The 24,598-nt window shown below is 35.7% G+C and overlaps 2 protein-coding genes across 26 annotated transcripts; one reads left to right on the plus strand and one right to left on the minus strand.

Annotated features, from left to right (window-relative positions):
• The first annotated feature begins 7,629 nt into the window (after positions 1 to 7,629).
• Positions 7,630 to 15,878, plus strand: LOC112800251 (DNA mismatch repair protein MLH3-like). 3 transcript variants are annotated; one of them, XM_025842434.3, is made up of 25 exons: positions 7,630 to 7,937; positions 8,022 to 8,073; positions 8,199 to 8,246; positions 8,729 to 8,883; positions 9,001 to 9,058; positions 9,391 to 9,448; positions 9,571 to 9,663; positions 9,741 to 9,906; positions 10,034 to 10,049; positions 10,163 to 10,383; positions 10,665 to 10,734; positions 10,823 to 10,903; positions 11,115 to 12,476; positions 12,573 to 12,654; positions 12,743 to 12,852; positions 13,274 to 13,347; positions 13,454 to 13,651; positions 13,983 to 14,027; positions 14,096 to 14,149; positions 14,242 to 14,345; positions 14,590 to 14,638; positions 14,760 to 14,819; positions 14,913 to 14,985; positions 15,261 to 15,346; positions 15,424 to 15,878. In XM_025842434.3, exons 1-25 carry the CDS (start codon positions 7,806 to 7,808, stop codon positions 15,502 to 15,504), a joined length of 3,528 nt encoding a protein of 1,175 aa, XP_025698219.1. In that variant the 5' UTR covers positions 7,630 to 7,805; the 3' UTR covers positions 15,505 to 15,878. The 3 variants fall into 3 exon arrangements, with proteins under 3 accessions (XP_025698219.1, XP_025698218.1, XP_072092704.1); XM_025842433.2 differs by having other exon boundaries at positions 15,441 to 15,878; XM_072236603.1 differs by lacking the exons at positions 7,630 to 7,937; positions 8,022 to 8,073; positions 8,199 to 8,246; positions 8,729 to 8,883 and having other exon boundaries at positions 9,013 to 9,058; positions 9,353 to 9,448; positions 15,441 to 15,878.
• LOC112800252 (uncharacterized) lies at positions 15,720 to 20,785 on the minus strand. Of its 23 annotated transcripts, none has more exons than XM_025842443.3 (10): positions 20,396 to 20,785; positions 19,489 to 19,637; positions 18,696 to 18,811; positions 18,488 to 18,558; positions 18,245 to 18,312; positions 17,234 to 17,411; positions 17,034 to 17,118; positions 16,844 to 16,898; positions 16,347 to 16,485; positions 15,720 to 16,166 (listed from the first exon to the last, which is right to left on the minus strand). In XM_025842443.3, the coding sequence occupies exons 6-10, from the start codon at positions 17,408 to 17,410 to the stop codon at positions 16,062 to 16,064; spliced, it is 561 nt and encodes a 186-aa protein (XP_025698228.1). In that variant the 5' UTR covers position 17,411; positions 18,245 to 18,312; positions 18,488 to 18,558; positions 18,696 to 18,811; positions 19,489 to 19,637; positions 20,396 to 20,785; the 3' UTR covers positions 15,720 to 16,061. The 23 variants fall into 23 exon arrangements, with proteins under 23 accessions (XP_025698228.1, XP_072092718.1, XP_072092714.1 ...); XM_072236617.1 differs by having other exon boundaries at positions 18,488 to 18,549; positions 20,396 to 20,782; XM_072236613.1 differs by having other exon boundaries at positions 18,245 to 18,361; positions 18,488 to 18,549; positions 20,396 to 20,782.
• Between the last annotated feature and the right edge of the window lie 3,813 nt (positions 20,786 to 24,598).

Here is a 24,598-nt window from a genome sequence, read left to right on the forward strand (position 1 = left end):
AAACTGGTTGCAAAATGTACAAAAAAGAATGCAAAACAGGATCCTACAACAACAGACTGCATTTGAATGCATCACAAACCCAACCAAAACAAAACAACTACATAAAACACAACACTACCTATTAACTAGCTTAGCCTCACTTTCCTAACCCTTGGAAATTATGTACCTCCAACCCCAAAAAAATCATAGAACATGTTTACTGTTATAGAACAATTACAAATTTGATGCTTCTACTTCTACTTCAGGTTCTTAGCAGCTAAGGTTAGATCAGATTCATTGAGGATGCATCTTGTCTTATTAACAAGAATGAAGCTACCTATGGAAATTGACAAATCTAAAAGAAAAGATAAAGATTGTGGTGATGTGATTCATAATCATGAAAGCAGCAATAATAACAACATCATATCAGAAAATTGATGATGTTAGTAATAATAGTAAGAAGAAAAAAGATGGATCAAGAGTGTTTTATGGTAGCAGGGCATTCTTCTAAAAACCATTATTCATTACTCAGAAACAACAAACAAGAAACACTAACATTTTTTATATTTTCTGTCTTAGTCATTTCATCAAACAGTTAGTTTGCGTTAATTGTGAATTGTTGCATTATGAAAATCAAAAGCGAATAAGATATAATTTGAATTCTGTACATTCAATTTAAACTCTGTTATGAAAAAAAAACAGCATGCTTTGCAAGCTCAGAAATTCATAATCATAATCATCATTGTGTTCATTGATGCACTATGAAAATCATTACAAAAATCATGAAATTAGAAGAGGGAGAAATTGCTTACTTCAATATTCTGTTCTTCTAACACTGATTCCATGATCAACGGAGAAGAAAATATTATCAAAGAGTAAAAGGTGAAGTTTCAAGCTTTGTCAACGAATCGTAGAAGAGCGTATCCGGCTAGCGGTGCTCCGCGGCTAGTTCCTTGGAGAGGAGCGTGAGAGAAAGCCGTTTGGGTAGCGCGTGAGAGAAAGCTGTTTGTGATAGCGCGTGAGAGAGCCCTAATGTAAAAACGCATGCTGGCTGAATGATGGTTAGATATTGATATATTTGCTGGTCCCTGAGAGTTTCCCTTAATTATTTATTGATTTGGAAAAAGCGTATGATAGGGTACCAAGGGAGGTCTTATGGAAGGTTTTAGAAGAGAGGAGAGTAAGGATCGCATATATTCGGGCAATTAAAGACATGTATAATGGGCCACAACTAGTGTGAAGACTCAAGGTGGTGTGACGGAAGAATTCCCTATTGGTATAGGATTACACCAGGGATCATCCTTAAGCCCATACCTTTTCACATTAGTCCTGGAAGTACTCACAGAGCACATCCAAGAGCCTGTGCCATGGTGCATGCTTTTTGCCGATGATATCGTCCTTATGGGAGAGTCAAGGGAAGACCTAAATAAGAAGTTGGAGTTATGGAGAGAAGCTTTAGAAGTGTATAGTCTGCGCATAAGCCGTAGCAAGACGGAATATATGGAATGTAAGTTCAGTCTGAGAAGGAAAAATCCCAATATAGAGGTGAAGATTGGAGAAAACATCCTAGAAAAAGTTAAAAGTTTTAAGTATCTTGGATGCATCATACAGGATAATGGAGAGACTAAACATGATGTAAATCATAGGATCCAAGCAGGTTGGTCAAAATGGCGGAGTGCATTTGGTTTTATATGCGACAAAAAAGTGCCTTTAAAACTTAAAGGTAAATTCTATCGCACCGCTATAAGACCGGCTATGCTGTATGGTACGGAGTGTTGGGCGGCTAAAGGGGAGCACGAACATAAGCTGAGTGTGGCAGAGATGAAGATGTTGAGATAGATGAGTGGTCATACGCGATTGGATAAAATAAGGAATGAAGATATAAGGGAGAGAGTTGGAGTAGCACCCATTGTGGAAAAGATGGTTGAATCGCGTCTCAGGTGGTTTGGACATGTGAGAAGAAGACCGATAGAACATCCAGTCAGGAGGATGGATGAGATGGAAGATGGACAAAGGGCGAAAGGCAGAGGAAGACCTAAGAAGACCATCCATGAGGTGGTCAAACGAGATCTACATGTAAACGGTCTCTCTGTAGACATGATACATGACATAGCACAATGGCGTCGTTTGATTCATGTAGCCAACCCCACATAGTGGGACAAGGCTTTGTTGTTGTTGTTGTTTGTTGTAGCCTTTTCATATGTCTCATGTATTACACTTTATTATTGTTTAGCAATACTTGTTGAAAAATGTATTATCTTTTTCGAGTTTTTAATTATTGTTATTGTTGTCTTGTCTAACAGACTGTCATTATTAATATTATTGTGTTTTCTTTTTCAACACGATGCTACCTTCACTTTTATTTTTGTGAACTTTTAATGTACATTAATTAAGAACATTATTAATATATACCTTCCAAAGTCATTCAAGTATTATATAATGACATAACATGAAAACATAATCACATAATAATATGATAACATAACAACCATAATAACATAATTCCTAATACAACAACACAATAATAATGACATAGCACGATAACATAATAACACATAACATAACAATCATCCAAATAGTTAGAATAGATGTGATCCTGTAAAGTAGCGACGTGGCGTCTGATTCTCTGTGCTCTCTGAATGAGAGATACCTCATCCTCGCCTCCGATTGGTCCAGGTGGGATAGATGGACCAGCACGATCAGGGGGTGCAGCTGCAACTGCCAAGGGAGGAGTGCCACCCAATTCAAATATCTCATCCAAAGGCCCTGACAGAGACTCGTTCAGGCCCACATCAAGAGGTGTTTGCTGTCCAAAGAGCTGCGGTTCACGTTGGGCTGCCTCATCCTCCTGGATAATGACACTAATCTCCTTTAGGAAGTGGGATCCTCTGAAGTCACTATCTAGGTCATCATTGTCTAGCAAATCCAAAAGGAGTTCACCCAGGCTCATGAATGTCTGACTCTCATGCAGAGATATATCACTACTAAAGACATCAACAAAATAATTACCAAAATACTCGTCACCTCCAAACCCATCACCATCTCCTGACCCTAAAGCACTACACTGAATGCCACTGTCACCCCACCACCACCTCTACCATCTCCACTTCCATCAGCACCTTCACCAACATTAGATCCACTCCCTAAACCACCACCACCACCAGTATCATTTCCACCTCCACCACCTCTACCACCACCTCCAGATCTACCGTCATCATCATCTCCACCTCCATCTCTACTACACCACCATCATTCCCGCCTCTCTTAATACGTCGACCTCTACCTCAACATCCACCCCTCCCTCCCTCTCGGCCACGCCCCTATTTCGTCGACGACCTCGACCTCTCCCCTCCATGGCATCAATCGCATCATCGAGCCATCTCAACTCATGATCACTGGCTCGTGTACCAACACGACGTCTCCATTCCACTCGACGTTTGTTAAGAATATCTAGCACCTGATCCATCTCAGGAACCCACCCTGAACCTCTCTGCGTGACATCGGCTGGGATAGCATCCACTATAGGGTCTCTAAGAAAGAGCTCCGGCGATAAGAATCTCTTCCCATGTTCGTGCCACCACTCCAAGTAAGCTTGTGATGGTCCTAGATCTACCACCACGTCAAATCGTAACACATGGTTGGCCTGCCTGATCCAATATATGTGCCAACTCTGTAGGGTGTTCAAAACTTCGCCATTAGAAAATCAATGTCGAGTGCAGGTAGTGGACGATGCTGTACTCCATGAAAGTGTAATGGCACCCTATCCACCTAATACCACTCTATCATGACAAAGTAGATCAATGCCCTCAGAACACTCCATAGTGCCATATGTTGGGGCTCTAAGATCTCAGGATGAACTACCTGAACAACATCCAGTGCGCTATATGGCATCCACGTGAACTGGTAACAAATGAAGAGTATTGTAAGTCAATTTACATCCAGTAAGTAGTTTAAACAAATTTAATAATGAATGCTTCAACCGTAGATCACTCACATCCATTGCTCGGAGTAAATCTATCATGAGTCTCCATGCGCGACTCTAGGCCCCTTCCCGCTTAATGTTGGCTGATAACTAACTGGCCCACCTGAAACGCAATATATGTTATGAACAACGGCAACAATCTCTAATATATGTTACTAAACATAACAACCATAAAACTAGGGATGTCAATGGGATGGGGCGGGGCGGGGGCGGGGGATGCCTCCCTGCTCCCCGTCCCCGCCCCCAGATTAATCCCCATCCCCACCCCGATCCCCGCTGTGGGGGGATAATTGTCCCCATCCCCATTCCCCGCGTTCCCCGTATTCCCCGCGGGGCCCCATTCCCCATCCCCTTATGTTTAACATTCATATGAAAATTATAGTAAAAAATATCAAAAAGATAAAAAATAAACTAGATACTATTACAAACACACAAACATATCTTATCCAAGATTATAAGTCCACAAATACAACATAGTAAATTATAGTCCATAAAATAAAATCTTAAAATACAATTTCCATTCTAAAAAAAACAAGATATAGTCTTTAACATCAAGTGAAAACCGGAGAGAGTTGGAGCTATGGGAGAGAACAACGTATGGTGCCGTGGGAGTTTTGGAATTTGAACAAAGTGGAGATGGAAGAGAGTTGGGACTGGGAATAGAGAGTAGATGGCGCAGCAAACAACACGGTGAGTAGGAAAGACTGAATAATAGGATTATGATTTTTTAATTGGTGAAATTACTAAAAAACTCCTATGTTAGAAATAAAGTAAGGTTATTTAAGAAATTTCAAACATTCGGGGAATTATCGGGGATAGGGCGGGGATCCCCGCTCGGGTCCCCGCGCCTGTCTCGGGGGAATTTCGCTCCCCATCTCCATCCCCACGGCGAAAATTCCCCATCATCGGGGCTCCATTCGGGGCGGTCCCCACGGGAATCCCCGCCTCCTGGGGATTTTTGACACCCCTACATAAAACGGTACGTACCTCGTCGCCAACGACCAATGAAAAGCATCAAACCCAACGGGCCTGAAACCCGGGAACTGCCAAAAGATCCATGACTAATGAGCTACAATGGACCGGCCAACTTAATCACATTCCTGTTGGCTACACGGCACAAGCACCAGCATAACCATGACAGAGCGGTGGATCCCTGACTGTATCCACCCATGTCCTTTAATCTCGTTATGCATGGTAGCCGCCGAATATGCATGCTTGTACTGGACTTGTCACCAAAGAATTGGGTGGATAAAAGCATCATGATATACGCCCTCGCGTACCTCTTGACTGTCTCCTTGTCTGCGTCATGGGGAGAATGACTGAATGTATCCTGCATCCAAATGCACTTCACAATGAACTTGTCAATGTAATCTATCAGAGACAACACACTCAATAGCTCTTGAAACTGATCCCATACAGGTCATCTACCATCAATATACCGCTCAAAATCTGTAAAATATCCGTTGTCGTACTGTCCGTCGATGGAAAAGTCTAACTGATATGCAACATAGCAAAATGTTTATGTTTATAATTAATATTTCACATTAACTTTTTATTAACGCTGTTGATTGTTGATTGATCAACTGACAAAGAAACTAATTTGATTGGCAGTTCAAAACTAAATAATTAATATGATCAATTTAAAAATTGAGAGCCCAATTTAATTATTGTATAAAAACTTATGAACTAATTTGATTGCCATTTTGCTGAAAAATATAGCTATTATATTACCGTGGGTGTATACATATTAAGAAATGTGAAATATCGAAAGAAGAATTTATTGATAACCATTTATCAAGAGTAAATTTTTACTATGATTTGAAGCAATTCATACTTTTAATAGTAAACAACAAATATAGTTGGGTTTGTGTTGGTAGTCATCCAATTTTTATTATTTGTTTTAGAATTGATTCTTCTGAAAGCATCTTAATTATATTACTTTTCAATATAATAGTATTTGTCATTCCAGCCTGTTAGAAAAAGCATTATTTGATAAAAATCTGGATCTGTTAAAAAGATGTTTGCAAACCATCCTAATTGTTTATTTTTTTTATTAAGATAATATAAAATTGTAGGCTAATCTTTTTAGATAGAACTCAGTTGATTTTATACTAAAAGTACAAATATTAGACTTGTCATTAAAAGATTTTTAGCATTTGCTTAATTTCTAAAAAATCCATGTAGGATCAATTAAGTATTTAGAAAATTGTAAACATTACTTGAAGAAAAATTCAACGTCATTTTATTAGGAGTTGAAATGGTCATTTTCATTATTATGATCGATAATGTTACTCCCCTAGATATTTTCATTTCTTTCCATTCCATTTTATTTTAACATGAATATGTTAAAGACGATAATGGTCATATTCATACCCCACATTATCCATATTATTTTATCTATACAAACAAATGAATGTACATCAAATGGTTTCCTTGGAATTATAAAAATCAATAATCAAATAGATGTCATATATAATTTTTGGAGACCAAAGTAAAATCGCTTTTTAATTTTCATATTACAGGAAGAATGGTTTTTTTTTTTTTTTTTTTTTTTGTCGTTATTGAGACTTTGTGTGTTATTTGCAAGTGACATGAATGGATCCGGAAATGTTATTAAGGGAGGCCAATAACACATATTATTAAAAATTATATAATATAAGATGTATTATAAAAATATACTGATAGAAAATATATTTTAAAGTACAAAAAAATATATGTGTATTTTTTATTAACGAAGTGGTCGATTTTTCATATCATATAATTTATCGATAAAAGAATTTGTGTTAAATTTTTCAGCAATTTTCTTTTCAATATAATTAAAAGATAATTAGTAAAAAATTATTTTTTATTTTGTTTTTAAATTATTTTTCACAATATTTATAGTTGGAAAAGATCTTTTAGTTGTAACATTTAAAACAGAGAAAATTAATACTAAATAAATAAAAAAAGACAATCACAAAAAAAATTCACTTTATAAAATTTAAAAATTTTTATTTAATTAAAAAATATTAATAATAATATATTTTTTAATTTTTTTAATATTATTATTTATTTTTTAGATATTAAAATTCATTAATCTTTAAATTAAACTAAATTTTTATTTATATTATATTAAATATTAAATAATTTTTTTAAAATTAAATTATACATAATAACTTATTACTATTAATTTAAAAAAAAAAGTTGAACAGAGCGAGTGTCGTCACTTGGAGTGTGGTTTATGAAAAAAAAAAAAAACAATTCAATAACTGCACTTTAAACTATGGAGTTTGAACAAATAGGATTAAATGTTAAAAATCGACCCACAAATTTGTGACAAAAAATATTTTTAGGGATTAAATCAATGTTAAAAATATTTTAGTTAAATTGATCTAGTACATATGTATCTTTCAAGAACTAAACAATTGTCAAAAATATTTTGTGAATTAAATTAATAATTCTTCTATTTTTAAAATACAATAATATTGGAAAAATAAAAAATAATAAATTCAAACTATTTAAATGATTTTATTTATTGTATGGTATTTTAAATAAAATTAAAAATAATAAATTTTGATAGTTTTAATTTTTAATTTTTTGTTATCAAATATTTTAAATAAGCGTTTCTTTTATTTCTGCACACGTAAGTTTTATTATTGATATATAAACATCACAGTATACGGCAAGTCGTTTCAGTTAGTAGTATCAAACTGCCATTTCTTTTTTGCGCGTACCGAAAACAGCAACACACTGAGACCGAGTCACTGACACTCAGCGTGATACTTCGCGCTCTCTGATCAAACGACGACGTCGGAGCATAAGCCCTATCGTAAGAGATCACATTTTGCAGCAGCGCCGGAGCTCCATGGCGGCGCCAAGCATAAGACCTTTGCCGGAGGCCGTTCGCAGTTCAGTGCGTTCCGGCATCTTCTTGTTCGATTCCACCCGCGTCGTCGAGGAACTAGTTTTCAATAGCCTCGATGCTGGTGCCACAAAGGTAGTGTAGTATCTAGTATCTGTAATTTTTGTTAGCTTCTAATGCTGAACTTGAAACTGAAACTGTTCGGTGCGTTGTTTTCAGGTTTCTGTGTTTGTTAGCATTGGGAGCTGTTACGTAAAAGTAGTAGATGACGGTAATTCAATTTTGCTTAGCAATTTTGATTTCGTATTCTTTTTCCTGATTAAAAATTTTGATATACTGCAATGGACATTCGGTTTTTCGTTCATTTTTTGGTTTCAATGAATGTATGTTTTGTAGGAGGTGGAATTGCTCGAGATGGACTTGAATTGGTGGGAGAAAGATACGGTACATTGCATATACTTCGTTGTTTGTTTCTTTCTTTCTTAATGCATGTAACTTTTCTGAATGCAGCAGTATTAGTCTTGGGCTGTGTTCATTTTTCAAATTTTAGAGGGCGTCAAAAGACATTTTTGTTGTCAATTTTTTTAATTGCTAATACAAGTAGGTAGTCAAAATGGTTTTGTGGAAGCGATTATAGGTTATCAAAATATCCTTATTGCCTTCTCAAGTTGTATTATACACAGCTCTCCAGTGGGGCTGGCGTTAAGGGAAGCTGTGTTAGGACTTAGGAGAGTGCTTGAGTTTGTTATTATAACGTGCCAATCTCAACTTCTAAAAGGCTACAACTAGCGTGTTTTTATTTTGGATTGATTTAATAAGGAAGGGAAAAAAAAAGAGGCTTTTCTTGTTTATCTTTCATGAATTTGATTTTGTTTATGTTGTCATTGATAATGTGATTCGGTGATACCTGCCTGTTGTGCAAGCAGCAACATCAAAACTTCGTAATTTGGATGACTTGAATGCCACCAGCGGAAACTTTGGTTTTCGTGGGGAAGCTTTAGCTTCCATTTCCGAAGTCTCTTTGTTGGAAATTGTGACAAGAACATACGGAAGGCCCAATGGATATAGAAAAGTATTGAAGGTGGGGATAATTTCCAGCAGTTTGTTCATTAGTACTATTTCATGCAAGTATATATTATGATTGCTGTTGATTTTGATGCAAACTTTGTTCTGGTTTACTTTTCTGGTTTTACTGCAGGGGTGCAAATGCTTGTATCTTGGTGTTGATGATGATAGGAAGGAAGTTGGTACAACAGGTAATTATTTTGATGAATCTGAAAATTGTATGGTTTTAATTTCTCATTATGGTGGTGGTACTTGTTAATACATGGATGTTATTCAACTTTAGTGCATAATCTTTTATACGCTTCAGCTATTATTGATACAAGATTGCAATAATACTTGATTGATACGTAGACTAGTAGAGGCATCTAATGTGTTTGCTACTTCTCACTTGCTAATCATTTTTCCTTTTGCTTGCAATAAAAGTATTTGCTTTAAAATTTTCTCCTCCATGCTTGATGATCATTTTTATCTCATTTGTTTAATAGAACAATTTCATTGCTAACCATGAGCTGGTGACTGTCAGTTGCTGTCCGCGATTTATTTTACAACCAACCAGTTCGGAGGAAATACATGCAATCCAGGTTCTTTTCTCTTGTACCACCATGCAAATGACATATTTTGTGAAGTTTAATTTATCTTTAATGAACAATGGATCTGTTTGATAATTTTGTATTGACCGATGAATTCACCTCTGCAATAAAAGTCCCAATAAGGTGCTGCAATCAATCAAGAAATGTGTACAGCGGCTTGCTCTTGTGCGTCCAAATGTTTCCTTCAAAGTTATCGATGTTGAAAGGTATCTTCCCTTGCAAAATAACAAAGTCAATCTTCTTTGTATTTGTCTTAGTAACATTTTATATACTTTACGTGTAGAGATGATGAGCTTTTCTGCACACAAATTGCTTCTTCTCCACTAGCACTTTTGACCAGCGGCTTTGGGGAGGAGGTATCAAGCTTTCTTCAAGCTTTAGAAGTTGAGAATGATATCATAAAGCTATCTGGATATGTCTCTGGCCCTTGCAATGCTTTGAATATGAAGGTGATTTATATTTCTCATGTAAAATCTTAAAAAAGTAATTAATACATCAACTTTTTCTTCCTTTGATATAGATTCTGTCCCTGTCCCGTCCGCTAACTTCTGGTGTGTTTCTGTATTTGCTTTGCAGGCTTTACAGTATGTCTGTATCCTTGTGACTACAAATTTAGATAGTGTAATTATGGCACAGTAGATATGCTGAGGTTTGAAAAGTACTGAATACCATAAACATTTGAATTGTTGGCCTTAACATTGTTAGATGTTAACTCACAGTTCGTTAGCAGTGGCCCAATTCATAAGCTTCTGAGTCAATTGGCTAATAGGTTTGAGCATCTGAATTCATGGAATACTAATAATGAGTTTGAAAACAAGAAGAAAAGTAGGTCTCAACCATGTCCAGCTTATATCTTGAATATAAGTTGCCCTCGTTCTTTCTATGATTTGACATTTGAACCATCAAAAACTTGGGTACAATTCAAGGTAATTCTTTTGCCTTTTTCTTTACTCTTTTTTTTACCATGTTTGTCAATCATTGTTGCTGTATGGGCTCCATAATTCATAGTTGTTTGTTGAAGGTCCAAAAGTGAATTTTATAGGGTTCTAGTCCAAATTCAGAACATTTATTAGAGATGTGTAGAATTTCTTTTTTGGGGTTCCTGTATTATTGTTTCATTCAGTGGGAATTGTCTTATCACTTCTTGGTACACTAGATAAATCTGATTTTTTTTCTGGCTCAACATTTTTATATCCTGCAAATTAAGGATTGGGATTCTATACTCAACTTCATTGAGAAGGTCATAAAAGAATGCTGGGAGGAAAACCTAGATTGTGGTATGCCCTCTCACTGCATCTTACATAGGTATGATGAGCTATTGTTTTTCACATTTTTATTCACTATTTATTACTGGGATTCTTATAGGAGAGTCCTTCAATCAGTCCACTTACATGGTACATGGAGATCAACCTTGGGAAGATCTCAACATTCTTTCAACAGAAGCAGGTAAGGTTTATTGTTTTGGTGGTCAAACAGATTCCTTTGCTTTATTTGAGTGTGATCAATTTTGTTCGTTTACTTTTTGCTTTCTTGTCTTATACACATGGGTTGAACATTACATAAGGTAGATATCCCCATAATTGTTTTTTGTACAGTGGATCATGCTGGCTTGTTTTTATATACATTGGACTACTATTGTCAAATATCTTTGTTGCAGATAAATCAAGATTTGGAAGCCATACTAAGAATTCCCAAGAACTCTCTGTTTCCACTTCAGGCAAGCTAACCAAAGATGAATATCATCAATCTGACAGGGAAGATGTTAGAACCTCTCTTGGTTACTTGTGTCAAGGGACTGAAATATTGAGAGAGAAACAAAACAAGAGAGACTTCTCTTATCAGACTCTTTTTTCTGGAAATTTAGTGGATGATTCATATGCCAGATGCATGCCAACTGTTGGAAAGCATAAGAGTTTATTGATGTATGATAAGAATGGTCAATCACTAGGAGATTACTTTTCAGATGATAATGTTCCTAGTGCAGAAATTTTATTTGATAATGTACCTTTTGATGCACCAAGTTCTTCAAAGGGAAGAAAATCCTGTGCTGTAGGAGCTGATATGATCAACGAATCATTTGAAGACTGCTTACTTAATGATAGCCATGGGTTTTGTAACAACGTAGAGGTAAATGAGGATTTTCAAAAGCCTTTTCTGAAAAGCTGTTCTATAAAAGGAAGTATCCTGCGAGAGAAGGCTTTCTTTATAAATGATGAACATGAACTCCACACTGATGGCTTTTGGAGAAAACAAACAAGGGAAGACTGTGACAGTCTGAAGGACTATGGTGCTCAACGCTGTTCAAATGTGAAAAAATTAAAATTGTCTAGAGATTGTGATTTTTTCTCTAGAGCAGTGGCTGAAGATCTTCCATATTCATACTATTCAGCAGCACAAACAATGAACTCTGGGACTGTTGATCAGCTATTTACTTCTGAATGGCATTCTGTCTATCAAGAAGCCTCATCTCCAGCCAGTGCATGGGGTGGTGATCATGCAGCTGATATTAATGATCTTGGACTTCATCGTACAATACTTACTGATGAGGAAGAAAATGACTGTGACTTTGTCTACGATATTTCAAGGAATGCCAAACGAAATGTCTTTGAATTTACTGATGCTATTGATTCGGAAATGATATTCGACACAGAGGTTGACTGGCCTGATCGTGGTCATAAATATTCTACTAAAAAAAGGCCAGATGTTTTATTTGAGGAATCTGAGTGCTTGTTGCCTGATACATGTGTTGAAAAGTGCAAAAGCCATGACAAGAACAAAAGCAGGATGGATCATTTGAGACATCCAGCATTGGACAAGAATAATGAAAGATCTAAAAGAAGCTCTTCAGCTCCACCATTCCATAAAAGGAAAAGGAGGTTTGTATCTTTAAATCAGCCATCAGAAATGATAGCCAAAAGGCCTACTGGCCAAGCCTCCAATCCTGCTTTCAACCATCCATCAGGAATGATAGCCAAAAGACTTACTGGCCAAGCCTCCAATCCTGCTTTCAACCATCGAGGTTTTCCATTTTCCTTTGCCTTTCCCTTCCTATTTTTTGAAGCAACAATAATTCCCATTTTCATGATATTTCCCCCCTTCTCTTTTCAATCTGCAGAAGCTTCTGATTTTATATATGCTCAACAATCTAGTGGAGCTCTTCACCCAAGCACTGAAGATCACTTTCTGCAAGAATTCAAGTAGGATAGCTCTTGTTGACCATTTCTCTAGCTACTCAACTGTTGGGAATAATTTTTCACTGACCTATTCAAATTACCCTGATCATAGATCTAATGTGAAACAGAGATCAGATGCTCTGGGAGATGCACATTGTAATGACAACAAGGAGATTGATGGGTTTGATAGTTTCAACATTCAGAACAATGCTCCACTCAGAGGTAAGTTCAAGTTGTTAAGAGAAACTACAGTATGACACAAGGAGCTTTTGAAAACTTTTTTTTTTGGCTCATAACCATGCTCAATATAGCCCGGCTTTTAATTCAGAATGAGTTGTCAGAGATCTGTTGTTTAGTAGCTGGTCTATCTTCAGAGATTATTTTGAGTAATATTTATAATTTTAAAATAGAAGTTTTGCTGTAGCATATTTCAATGTGCTGTGTCAGGCTGAAAGTTACTCTCTCATGTTTAGCAGTTTCTACCAAAAAACATAGGCAAGAGTTGTAGAAGCTTTGCATTTTGCACCATCTTCTTTAGCGGAAAAAGTTTACTTTCGGATTAATTTGGTTAGTTGAAACTTTTGTAAGCATTCATCTTATAATCAACTTTTAAACTGCTGTCGCATATTGTTCTGTATTTCAGAGTTGTTCTCAAGGGAAGCACAAGATTCCATAGATCAGGGGATCAAATGGAGGACATGCTCACCTGAAATTCCAGTTATGTTTTCAATCTTCGTGGGATTACTATGTTACATTTGAGACATTTATTACTATAGAGGATGACTGTAATCTGACCGTGAGTATGACCTTTGACTTTTAATAGAAAAACAATAAAGTGGTTGAAGTTCAAAGTCAAAACAATATACTTGATATCTCTTCGGGATTTTTGCATCTTGCTGGAGATTCATTAATACCTGAAGCAATCAGTAAGAAATGCCTTGAAGATGCCAAAGTTCTCCATCAGGTGGATAAGAAATTCATTCCAGTTGTGGCTGGTGGAACCCTTGCTGTTATTGATCAGGTCTGTCTTGCTGTACACTATTGCAGATACAGTACAGTTGAATATCAAATAAGCAAAAGTAATGATAAGTTTCTATGGAAATCTCATTGACCTCCAAATTTCTATTAGAAATCTCACGCTTGTATCTTAAAATTTGGCTGTCCACCTCCACGTGTACGTTTACTTGTATCTGCCTTTAAGCAACAGTTAAGTTATATTGCCTTAGGGTTATGCATTTGCATCTTTTCGGCTTAACACAAGCCTGGATTCTTGCTAAATGATTTTTTTTAAAAATAATACACTTTACAGATGCAGTAAGTTGTGTATAACATTGATAGTTCTTTTGTTACAGCATGCTGCAGATGAAAGAATCAGACTGGAAGAATTGCGGCAAAAGGTAAACTTGTTTGTGGTGAATGTCAGAAGATTTATCCAGTGTTATTTATGAGACTAAGTAACATGTAGGTATTATCTGGAGAAGCAAAAGGAATAACCCATCTGGATGCTGAACAGGAACTGGTATGTATCCTATGAATTAGAGGGTCTATGAGACTCTTTTCTCTCCCTGATTCTTTAAAATGATTACACCATTAGCAAAACGCATTATACAGGTGCTGCCAGAGATTGGTTATCAACTACTTCATAGTTATAACGAACAGATTAAAGATTGGGGTTGGATGTGCAACATTCATGTTCATTCTGAACCCTATAAAAGGTATGCTTGTCTGCTGGCTTGCAAAAGTTGTATACTTCCTAGATCAATGTTTTTAGAAGGCGAATAGTGTTGATGAGTCATTCATTATTTATTGTTTTGTCAACGAATCAAGATAGAAAATGCCTTTATTTGCTCATATCGTGCATCTTATTGTCTGGCCCCAAATTAAACTAGAATAATTTGTTACATCAAACTTATTCAGTTGGATGTGGTTTTTTAATATATAATTTTCATTGGCTTGCAGGAATCTGGATGTTCTCAACAGACAACCTATGGCCGTCACACTTATAGCGGTTCGCATCGAGCCATGCATTTATTATTATCAACTTCATTTAAATTCAATTTGCAAGAAGTGCTAAATGCCTTCCATGTTTTACATATTACTGATGTGTGGTGTTATGTAATTGCTTGTAGGTTCCTTGTATTTTAGGTGTCAACTTAAATGATGTTGATCTTTTAGAGTTTCTTCAGCAGGTTTAAAAAAAGCCTTATCTGAGCTTTTGTTGCGTTTTAATTGTATTCCTTCAATAATTGAACATTTCACATCACCTGATTTCTTTATCTTAGCTTGCTGACACTGATGGATCATCAACTATGCCGCCCTCTGTTATACGAGTCCTAAATTTGAAAGCATGCAGAGGTATGTGGCCAATATCAAGGAGTTTTAAATGCCTTATTATATTTACAGGAATTCCATATTTGGGTCCCATTTCTTCACCGAAGTACAGAGGGCTGCACATAATTTATGCAGTGCCTTCTCGATGTTGATATAAATCAGACAAACTTAGTTGAATGAAAGGAAATGTTGGCCCGTTTCTGGAACTTCTGTGGAATTGCTCCCTTTGTTTTATCATATCATCTTAAGTCTTAAACTAATTATTTACTCTGTTGTTTATCAATGTCTTTATCGTGTAGGTGCAATTATGTTTGGGGATTCATTGCTACCGTCAGAGTGTTCCCTTATAGTTGAAGAGCTAAAGCATACGTCACTTTGTTTCCAAGTAAGATATGTGTTTTTTAACGTTCCACTATCTCTGCATGTGTATTGATGGGAATGCATGGCTCGTGACATGAATAGAGGAATTTACCGTGCAGTGCGCTCATGGGCGACCGACAACTGTTCCTCTTGTCAACTTGGAGGCATTGCATAATCAGATAGCCAAGCTTGGACAAATGAATGGCTGCTCAAATGATAAGTTTCATGGATTACAAAGGCACAAAGTATGTGTTGAACGCACAGCAGAGCGTTTATCTTCTGCTAGAGGAACCTGAGACCTTTCAATTTTACTAGTTGCAACAGAATGTATGATGTATCACTGTTTATTCATTTGATGTAATTGAGTGTACAGAAGAACATTCAGAGAATATACAAGATAGATAGACAATCGTGCTATAGATGATTGTATATAGATAGATATATAACCGATTCAACGTCATTTTACATGGTGTATAATGAGAGGTCCAATTTGATCGCTAAGATAACGATACATGTAAAGTTGTTTAATGCGCATAGAAACATTCTCTTGGCAATAATATTCAGCATGTGTCATGTCATGTCACGAAACATTCCTGTTTATGCAACCTACCTAATTTATGGCACAACAATCTAGTTGATTAGCCCTCGGTAGATGGCCAGAAATGCCAAAAATGTATACTTCCCAAACTATGAACTTTGAGATTATTTCAAACAGGTCCTGAATCACTACATCATAGCTATCAATTGTTGGTTGTGCATGTGTTCAAAGCCTCTTCCTTGATATCAGTTGCAGCACACAGGGCCTTCCATACATGGACCAGCATTTTCACTGGTGGATGCAAGCTCTATAAAATAAAATGCAGAGATTCTTTGTTAGAAACTAAACTGATCTCTGTCCAAAGAAAAGAAACTAAAATGACCTATTTGGTTATTAGTAAGTGCCCTAAAATGTATAGCCTTCTAAAAACATGCAACAGTGTTTCCACCATTAATATTTTTACTAATGTAACCAAGAATAATTTTACCTTGAAAACTAATACCATTTCCGATTCCCCACGAATCATCAACGATAGTGTCCAGTAACAAGTCACTGGTGTCACACATTCTACTAGAACAGGTTTCAGAATCTTGTCAATGGGAACAAAGCATCTAACGATTTTTCCACTGTGACAAAGTATCCAAAGACAAAAATAAGGATGATATACATAAACACCATGCTGGATAACTACTAAAATGAACTCAAAAATATTTACATATGATGTAGATTGCTGATAGCTAAACACAAATTAGACAAGGTATTCTCAAATGTACAATCCAGATGCAAGCAGAGGCATACATTAAAAATGTCTCAAGCATGAACATTTTCAAAAGGCTGGGAAACTAGTGTCAGCGTTCAACTTTCTCAACCTTTTCTTTGAAAAGACTATTCTATGGAACAATTAGATATTACATTTGGCTTCTCACTTGGTGTTTACTAGCTTGTTGAACTACGAATAAATAATCAATTAACTAAAAGCTATACCTCATGTAGTGAGTCTCAAGCTGTACTCCAAAAGCTGGCATAATTACAACAGACTCTGCATGCAAGTACAAACACTCAAACGTGAGAAAAGAACTTTCGAACTTAGAAGATAAACCACACATTAATTCTTGCCGGTTACAAAAACTAAAAATTAGCTTCCAAAACACCTTAAATACTTTCAGGCCCTCACCTTTCTTAACAGGCTTTCGAAGCAATAACTTGACAAGAAATATGTCGAAAAGCAGGCTGTAATATACAATACTAATTGATTTTTCCTGTTAACACAAGTGGACTAATCAAGTTAAAAACAAAAAACAGATGAAAGAGTTCCAAAAGTTTTGAAAACATCAAGTCATTGTAAAAAGCCAAAAAGAATGTTGAAAGGCTTACCCCAAGAATATAGAGATATAAGGCAGAAGCTAATACAAGAACTGCTGAGGTGTATACAAAGACATAATTTGCCCTACCACTCTTCAAAATTATGTGGTGTATGTCGACATTTTCGCAGGGATATTTCTGATCATGGGTATACGTATATCTGCCCTTACTCATCGTGAATTTTACCATTCTGTAACCAAAAGGCAAAACGGAAAAGATATATAAATAATCAGAAAATTCTTTCTTAGACTTGCACTCTGCAAGAGAGTTCGCACATTCTCAGTGATAAAAACAATAACAAGTTCATTGATTCAAGTAATTTACATCTTAAGAGTATGTTTGGTTCGGTGGTAAAATAGGGGGGAACATTTTCATGGATGAATTTAATATGTAACTTTACAAATGAGCTCATTTATGAAAGTTTACACCCCAACCAAACATAACCTAAATTTTTAAAAGATTCATCATAAAATAACAAAGCTTTGCTGAACAAACACGCTTTGTTAAACGGTAAAAGGAATTAAAGAACAAAGTTAACCAATCCATGAATTCAGAAAATTGGCAAACTGGTGTCCAAAACTCTAGCCTATAATAGCTTTGAAAGGCAATCTTTTATAAAATGCCATAGCACAGCACACAACATGAACACAACAGAAACACTAGAAATAGTTGCTTGTTCTCTGGAGCACGCAACTATTTCTTCGAAAAACAAGTATCGGAATCCCAAAATCCATGGAAACCTAGCTTAAGTTGAAAATTGAAACCTCAAATTAGTTTTATGTCAATCTCATTGCCAGATTCTAACCGTCACATTCAAAATCACCGGCTAAAGAAAATCGATGGCTACTAGGTGTTGAGTATATTAGATACTATATAATAAAATCATTCACAGCTAAGATCAGAATTAATTGAATTACCCAAAATCATCAATCAATTGATAACATAAAAAAGTAACAGATGACAGCTTCAGGACCCTAAAGAACCCAATATCAAAAGGAAAGCGTGAGAATGCCATAGACTTACCCTTATGATCTGATTTGGAAGAAGAGGAAAGAAAGATAGCCGAAGCGCAAATAGGGGAAACGGTGATGCTTCAAAGAGTGAAGTGAGAATCATCAATGGTGGACCCACAAAAAAACACTACATATTTTCATCAACATCGACAAATTTAAATTTTATACATTTTCAGAATTGAAAACTCTTAATTCGATAAAAAAAAAATTAACTAATATATTCAATACATAAAAATGTAGGAAAATATCTTACCTCTATTGGATTGTGAACTTGTTACATTGTAGTACCCAAATAAACCCCTCAGAAACTCTTCACTGGATCATCTGAAACAATGCCACCAAGTCCATAACCAAGTTTTGATTTGAAATTGAATTGCAACTTCAAACTAGCATGCCTTATCACCTTTGTTGGTTAGCTTCATAAAAAAATGGTAGTCAGTAGCTAAGAAAGGGTTGCTCACGTGAGAGAGGCAGAGAGAAGCGCCTCGCAAGGCACAAGTCGCAAGATGGAGCAAGAAAGAATGGTTCCGGCGTCCTTGCTCCCACTGGTGGCGGCTGGCGACGGCGGCGTGTAAGGCTGTGGCAGGATTTGTCAGCGTAGAATTCGGGACCTACCAAATTACTCAAATTAGGAAATTAGGGTATAAATCTGGTTTCATTTCTCACCGATTTCGTTCCTAAAACCATAAATTAATTCCGCTTATTTTAAGAAATTTTAATTTATTCTCGTATTTGTTTAAAGTTTTAAAATATAATTTTGAATCCTAATTCCTACGATCAAAGAAACATAATTTATACCCCGTCGTATTATTTCTGATAGCCAGGGTGCTTTTGTGAAAAATAGACTAATAAATAATAATAACTGATAACATTTTGTTAGCTTATGATAGGATTGAACGGGTTTTTCTAGGAAAAAAAATCAGGTTAAGGTTTTTAAATCAATCAATTGATTTTTTGGCAAGGTTATGAGAACCGGACCGATCAATAAACCGATAAAATTATTGGTTTATTAGTTTACTGGTTCGACCAGGGTTCACTTGAGATTCAACCAGTTTAATTAAATATTAAATAAAATTAAAAAACCTATATATAATTTCAAATATATAAATTCAACCTATAATCTTTCATCAATAGAGCTAAGATGTTGAGTTTCATACCTTTTAAGACCAAAAGAAATAACTTAGATAATCAATTACTTAATAATTCCAAGAACTCCTCCAATGACCCTCAATAGTATTGCTGCTAGTATGTTACCTTGGGAAGAACCAATATCATACATTATCAGACCACCTTCTCCGAATAAGCCGCATTTCCTGGTGGCGCAAAGCTGAATTGCAGCTCTTAAAACAATAGCAACTACTGCTGTGGTGAAAAATGTCCTCCACCAAAGAGCACTCCTCCACCTAAAGAAAAAGAAAGAAAATGATGAGTTTTCAGGCTATGCTATGTAACATCTTTGTTTGCTACTCATTTTACACATTGATGATCAAAGCAACGTAAACTCTTACATCTAGTTAACATTTTATAGAGAATGTTAGAAAAATTGGATTGGTAAATAAGTTTTTCTTTCCCTCAATATAAAATTTACAAGCTATATATAGTATGAGATTGAGAGAGTAAGAATGAATAGTCTAAGCAGAAATAGATAGAAACCATGAAGCTGCCTCTTCAAGGGCAAAGAAAGAGGACACCACCTACTGGTGCGCGAAAGGCAGCAGCAACACCAGCAGCCGCGCCACAGATCATAATCAACAAATTATTCCAAAATCATAATAATAAAATAACGACTCAGAATTATTATAATCAACAAAAACAAAATAAAAAATAACAAAAACAACAACTCACAATGGTTACAATCAACAAAATAGAAAAAAGAATGCAACAGCAACAAAAGTTCTATCCTGGCAATCACGCTCCAAAATCAACAAAATAGCAATTCGGAATCTGAGAATCAGCATAACCAACTCCAGTTTCATAAACATAGGCAACTCAGCAAAACAAAATAAGCAAAAATTGACAAAATCTGTAACTCAGAATGACAAACCCTAAATCAGCAACTCAATTATTAACAACAGTAAAATCAGGAAACACAGAGGAGACGACGAGGAAGCGACGACACCGGCGAACACAGTATTACCAAAATCGAAATCACAGTGCTTACCGGGCGGCGAGAAGGAACGGAGTGACGGCCACGACAGAGGAGACGACGACACCGGCAAACACAAAGAGATAGAGCTCGAACAGAAGAGACGACGGAGGTTCCTACAACGGCGACACAGCTCCTGCGACAGCTACGGAGCTTCCGCACGAGATGCCTCTACCCAGTGGAGACGAGTTCGGCTATAACAACGAAGCGTGGCTGCGGGGTTGTGGGGGCTGCGGGGCTGCGGTGGCTGCGGTGGTTGCGGGGCTGCGGTGGCTGCGGGGATGGAGAGCTGGAGGGCTAGAGTTCTGTGCTCTGAATTTCAAATGTTCACTTCAGCTTCAGAGAGGATAGGAATGGGGCTTCGCTTGGGTGCGGTGGGGAATGGGGATTTAGTTTTCTTTTTAGGAATTAAAACGGCGCCGTTTGGAGGGGTTTTTGAACCGGAAATCCTTTAAAAAACCGTCCAGTTTCAGCGGTTCACAGGTTAACTGCTGGTTCGGCCGGTTTTTTACCGGTTTTGTTAAACAGTTTATAAGGCTAACTGAATCGGTTTAGTCTGATTTTCTGATTAATCCAATTGAACCGTTTAGTTCGGTTCATTTTTAGAATTATATTTTTTGGTTTTTATATGAACAACACTAATTACTCTTTTTTTTTTTTTGAAGTAAAGGAGCTCAACATAGGGATGTCAATGGGATGGGGTGGGGCGGGGCGGGGCCGGGGGATGCCTTCCTGCTCCCCGTCCCCGCCCCGTTCTCCGCCATGGGGGAATAATTGTCCCCATTCCCATTTCCTGCGTTTTTCGCGTTCTCCGCAGGCCCCATTCCCCATCTCCCTATGTTTAACATTCATATAGAAATTATAATAAAAAATATCAAAAAAACCAAAAAACAAATTACAAAATATTATTACAAACACACAAACATATCTTATCCAAGATTATAAGTCCAGAAATATAACATAGCAAATCATAATCCATAAAATAAAATCTTGAACAATAGGGTTAGGGTTTTTCAATGAGTGAAATTACTAAAAAAGCCCTATATTAGAAATAAAGTAAGGGTTATTAAGTAAATTCAAAAATTCGGGGAATTATCGGGGATGGGGCGGAGATCCCCGCTTGGGTCCCCGCGCCTATCTCGGGATAATTTTGCTCCCCATCCCCATTCCCACGGGAAAAATTTTTCACCATTGGGGCCCCGTTTGGGGCGATCCCCGCGGGGATCCCCGCCTCCTGGGGATTTTTGACACCCCTAACTCAACACAACAAGGTGGAGCAACAAAGAACTAAGAACTAAACAGTAAAAATAAACAATTCATAGTCATCTTCGACATTGACATCAACAACCATTTGGATCAACTCTACTCCAATCCTTACAACTCCTAAGCGACCTATTAATAATTTTCGCAATTCCTACTTTTTGACTCCTGAAGATTCTGTCGTTCCTTTCCATCCATATATGCCAAACAATAACAAAAAATCCAATTAGCCACCTATTACGTTCCTCCTTCCTTACAGTCACTCCCGTTCAGCTTTCAAAATGTTGCTTAATTGTCCCTGGAACAACCCATAATCTGCCATAGTCAAACAACTATGCACACCACACCTACCAAGTAAACTGACAACGAAGAAACAAGTGGTGGAGGTCCTCAACATCCTTTTTACATAAAACACACGCGCTATCCAGCTGATCAATAACGCCTAGCCTTCGTAATCTTTCCTTAGTATTGACTCTACCAACTAGCACAAATCAGGTGAATAACTCAATACATGGAGGTACTAAACCTCTCCAAATGGAACTAGTGAAACTATAGCTCGTAATTTCTTCCGGAAGTGTTTCCGCCTGCACAAAGGAGTTAGTAGTATAAAAGCCAGATTTATCAAATTTTCACACCAGCTGGTCCTCTCTCTCAGTTGTAAAATTGACTGATTATAGAACTTCATGAAGTTGGTTAACTAATTCCATCTCCCATTGAAATAGTTCCCGTCTCCACTAAAAGTTCCATATCCATTCTAACCCATCCCAAAAACCACAATCCGTTATAACAGATCCGTTCTGATTTGAAATCGAGAAAAGCCTTGGGAAAGTGTCCTTTAACATACCAGTCGGCAACCAACTGTCCTCCCAAAAATGCACTTGTCTACAATTACCTACTTCCAGAGATAAACCCCGAATCATCTTCTCCCTCACCTTCTGTTCCTTAATTTGTAACTGGCAAATATCCTTCCATGGTCCTCCTTTGACAAATACAGACTGATGACAAAACAACACATTAGGGTTTAAGTTATTACAAGAGCACACAATCTTCTTCCATAATGGACAATTTTTCTTAGAAAATCGCTATCACCATTTGAATAGCAGTGCGGTATTTCGAAGTACTGCATCCCCCACTCCCAAACCTCCTAACTTTTTCGGGGCTTGTACTGTTTTCCATTTCACTAAAGGTATTCCATGCTTGCCATCTTCGTTGCTCCACAAAAATCTCCTTTGCAGTGAAATTAATTTTTCTGCTACTGCTTTTGGCATTTTGTATAAGCTCAAGTAGTACACTGGCAGACTATTAAGTACTGATTTAATAAACACCAATTTACCAGTTTTATTTAACGTTTTTGTTTTCCACAAACTGAGTTTGTCTTCCACCTTATCTATAATCGGTTTCCATGTCTTGACAAGTCTTGGGTTCGCTCCAAGTGGAACACCAAGGTATTTAACAGGCAAGGATGCTTCCTTACACCCCCAATAAACTGCACATTCTTCGCGACTACTCCCTATCACAATTAACTGGAATTAAGCTGAATTTATCAAAATTAATACTCAAACCAGACATCACCTCAACACACTGCAAAACCAACAACAGAGAAATCTTACTAGTCCTCACAGCTTCAACTATCATCCTATAGAGTACATCCACCACAAGTATAAAGAAAAAAAGAGAGAGCGGATTACCTTACCTTAAACCTCGTTTCACCACAAGTACAACACTAATTACTTGTATCATCATGCATCAAGACTTAAATCAACTTTAAAATTCATTCTTCATTGTAATTTTTGTCTTTAATTTGTTATTGGCATTTAGATCCTATTATTATTTTAAAGAAAAATGATTAATTTAACTCAAATTGTAACTGTACCATGACATCAAGCTCAATATTACTATTCGAAGAAACCAACATTTCTCTTTATTAGTATAGAATACATAAGAAAAATAATAATAGTATGATCGGATATAACAAAAAAATTGTATAATTTAACAAACATATAAATTATATAAAACATATTTATGACTTTTAAAAGAATATAAATATCAAATTTATAAATACTTTAATAAAATATTATACAATTATTTTTATCATCTTTCAAAAGTAAATTAAATTAATTTTATACTAAATACATTTGAATTATTTTTCTTTTCAAGTTACATCATCACACAAGAATTTTCATATTTTTTATTTTTAATTCTTTGAGAATGTCATATAAAATTGCGAATAACAAATGAATATTACTTTTCTTAAAATTAATTAATGACTATTATAAACCTTAATTCTTAATAATGATGCAGTATAAAGGCATAATAAAAAATATTTTACTTAAAACATTTCTTATGCATAACTCTTAAAAGTATCACGTAAAGTAGATGATTAAAAATATATTTTTTTAATGAATTTAATTTTAATGTACTGTCATATAAAACAGTTTTATACATGTATCTAATTATATAATGCCACATCAATAAAAAATAATTACTTTTGATATTTAACCGTATAAATTATCATTTAAAAAAATAGATATAATTATACAACGGTATAAAATATTTTACACTGCAATGCATCAAAATTAAACTCTTTTTTAATTAACCCATTTGCCAACAAAATTTTATTTTGGTTTTACTCATAACATAAAAAGTCATAATAAAATTTATCTAAATCCATGTTAACAAATTTTCACTACAATAAAATTGATACACACATAAAATAAACAATTAATAAATATAATTTTTCAAATAAGCTTAATTGTTGACAAAAACTGATTTTAGTTTTTACTAATACTCATAACGTCAAAAATAATAATGAAATTGACTTAATTGTTGACAAAAACTGATTTTAGTTTTTACTAATACTCATAACGTCAAAAATAATAATGAAATTGACCTAAGTTATATGTTGATAATTTGTTACCATTATAACTATATATATATATATATATATATATATATATA

This window comes from Arachis hypogaea, chromosome 5 (genome assembly GCF_003086295.3).
Source record: "Arachis hypogaea cultivar Tifrunner chromosome 5, arahy.Tifrunner.gnm2.J5K5, whole genome shotgun sequence".
Taxonomy (NCBI): Eukaryota; Viridiplantae; Streptophyta; class Magnoliopsida; order Fabales; family Fabaceae; genus Arachis; species Arachis hypogaea.

Bases quoted from the DNA above. Each gene is read 5' to 3' on its own strand.
- LOC112800251 (XM_025842433.2), top strand. From the start codon at position 7,806: ATGGCGGCGCCAAGCATAAGACCTTTGCCGGAGGCCGTTCGCAGTTCA. The intron at 8,247-8,728 runs GTACATTGCATA...TTGTGCAAGCAG, and splicing joins ATTGGTGGGAGAAAGATACG to CAACATCAAAACTTCGTAAT. The intron at 9,059-9,390 runs GTAATTATTTTG...GGTGACTGTCAG, and splicing joins GAAGGAAGTTGGTACAACAG to TTGCTGTCCGCGATTTATTT.
- LOC112800252 (XM_025842443.3), bottom strand. From the start codon at position 17,410: ATGGTAAAATTCACGATGAGTAAGGGCAGATATACGTATACCCATGAT. The intron at 17,119-17,233 runs GTAAGCCTTTCA...TTGTGTTAACAG, and splicing joins TATATCTCTATATTCTTGGG to GAAAAATCAATTAGTATTGT. The intron at 16,899-17,033 runs GTGAGGGCCTGA...ACTTGCATGCAG, and splicing joins TCGAAAGCCTGTTAAGAAAG to AGTCTGTTGTAATTATGCCA.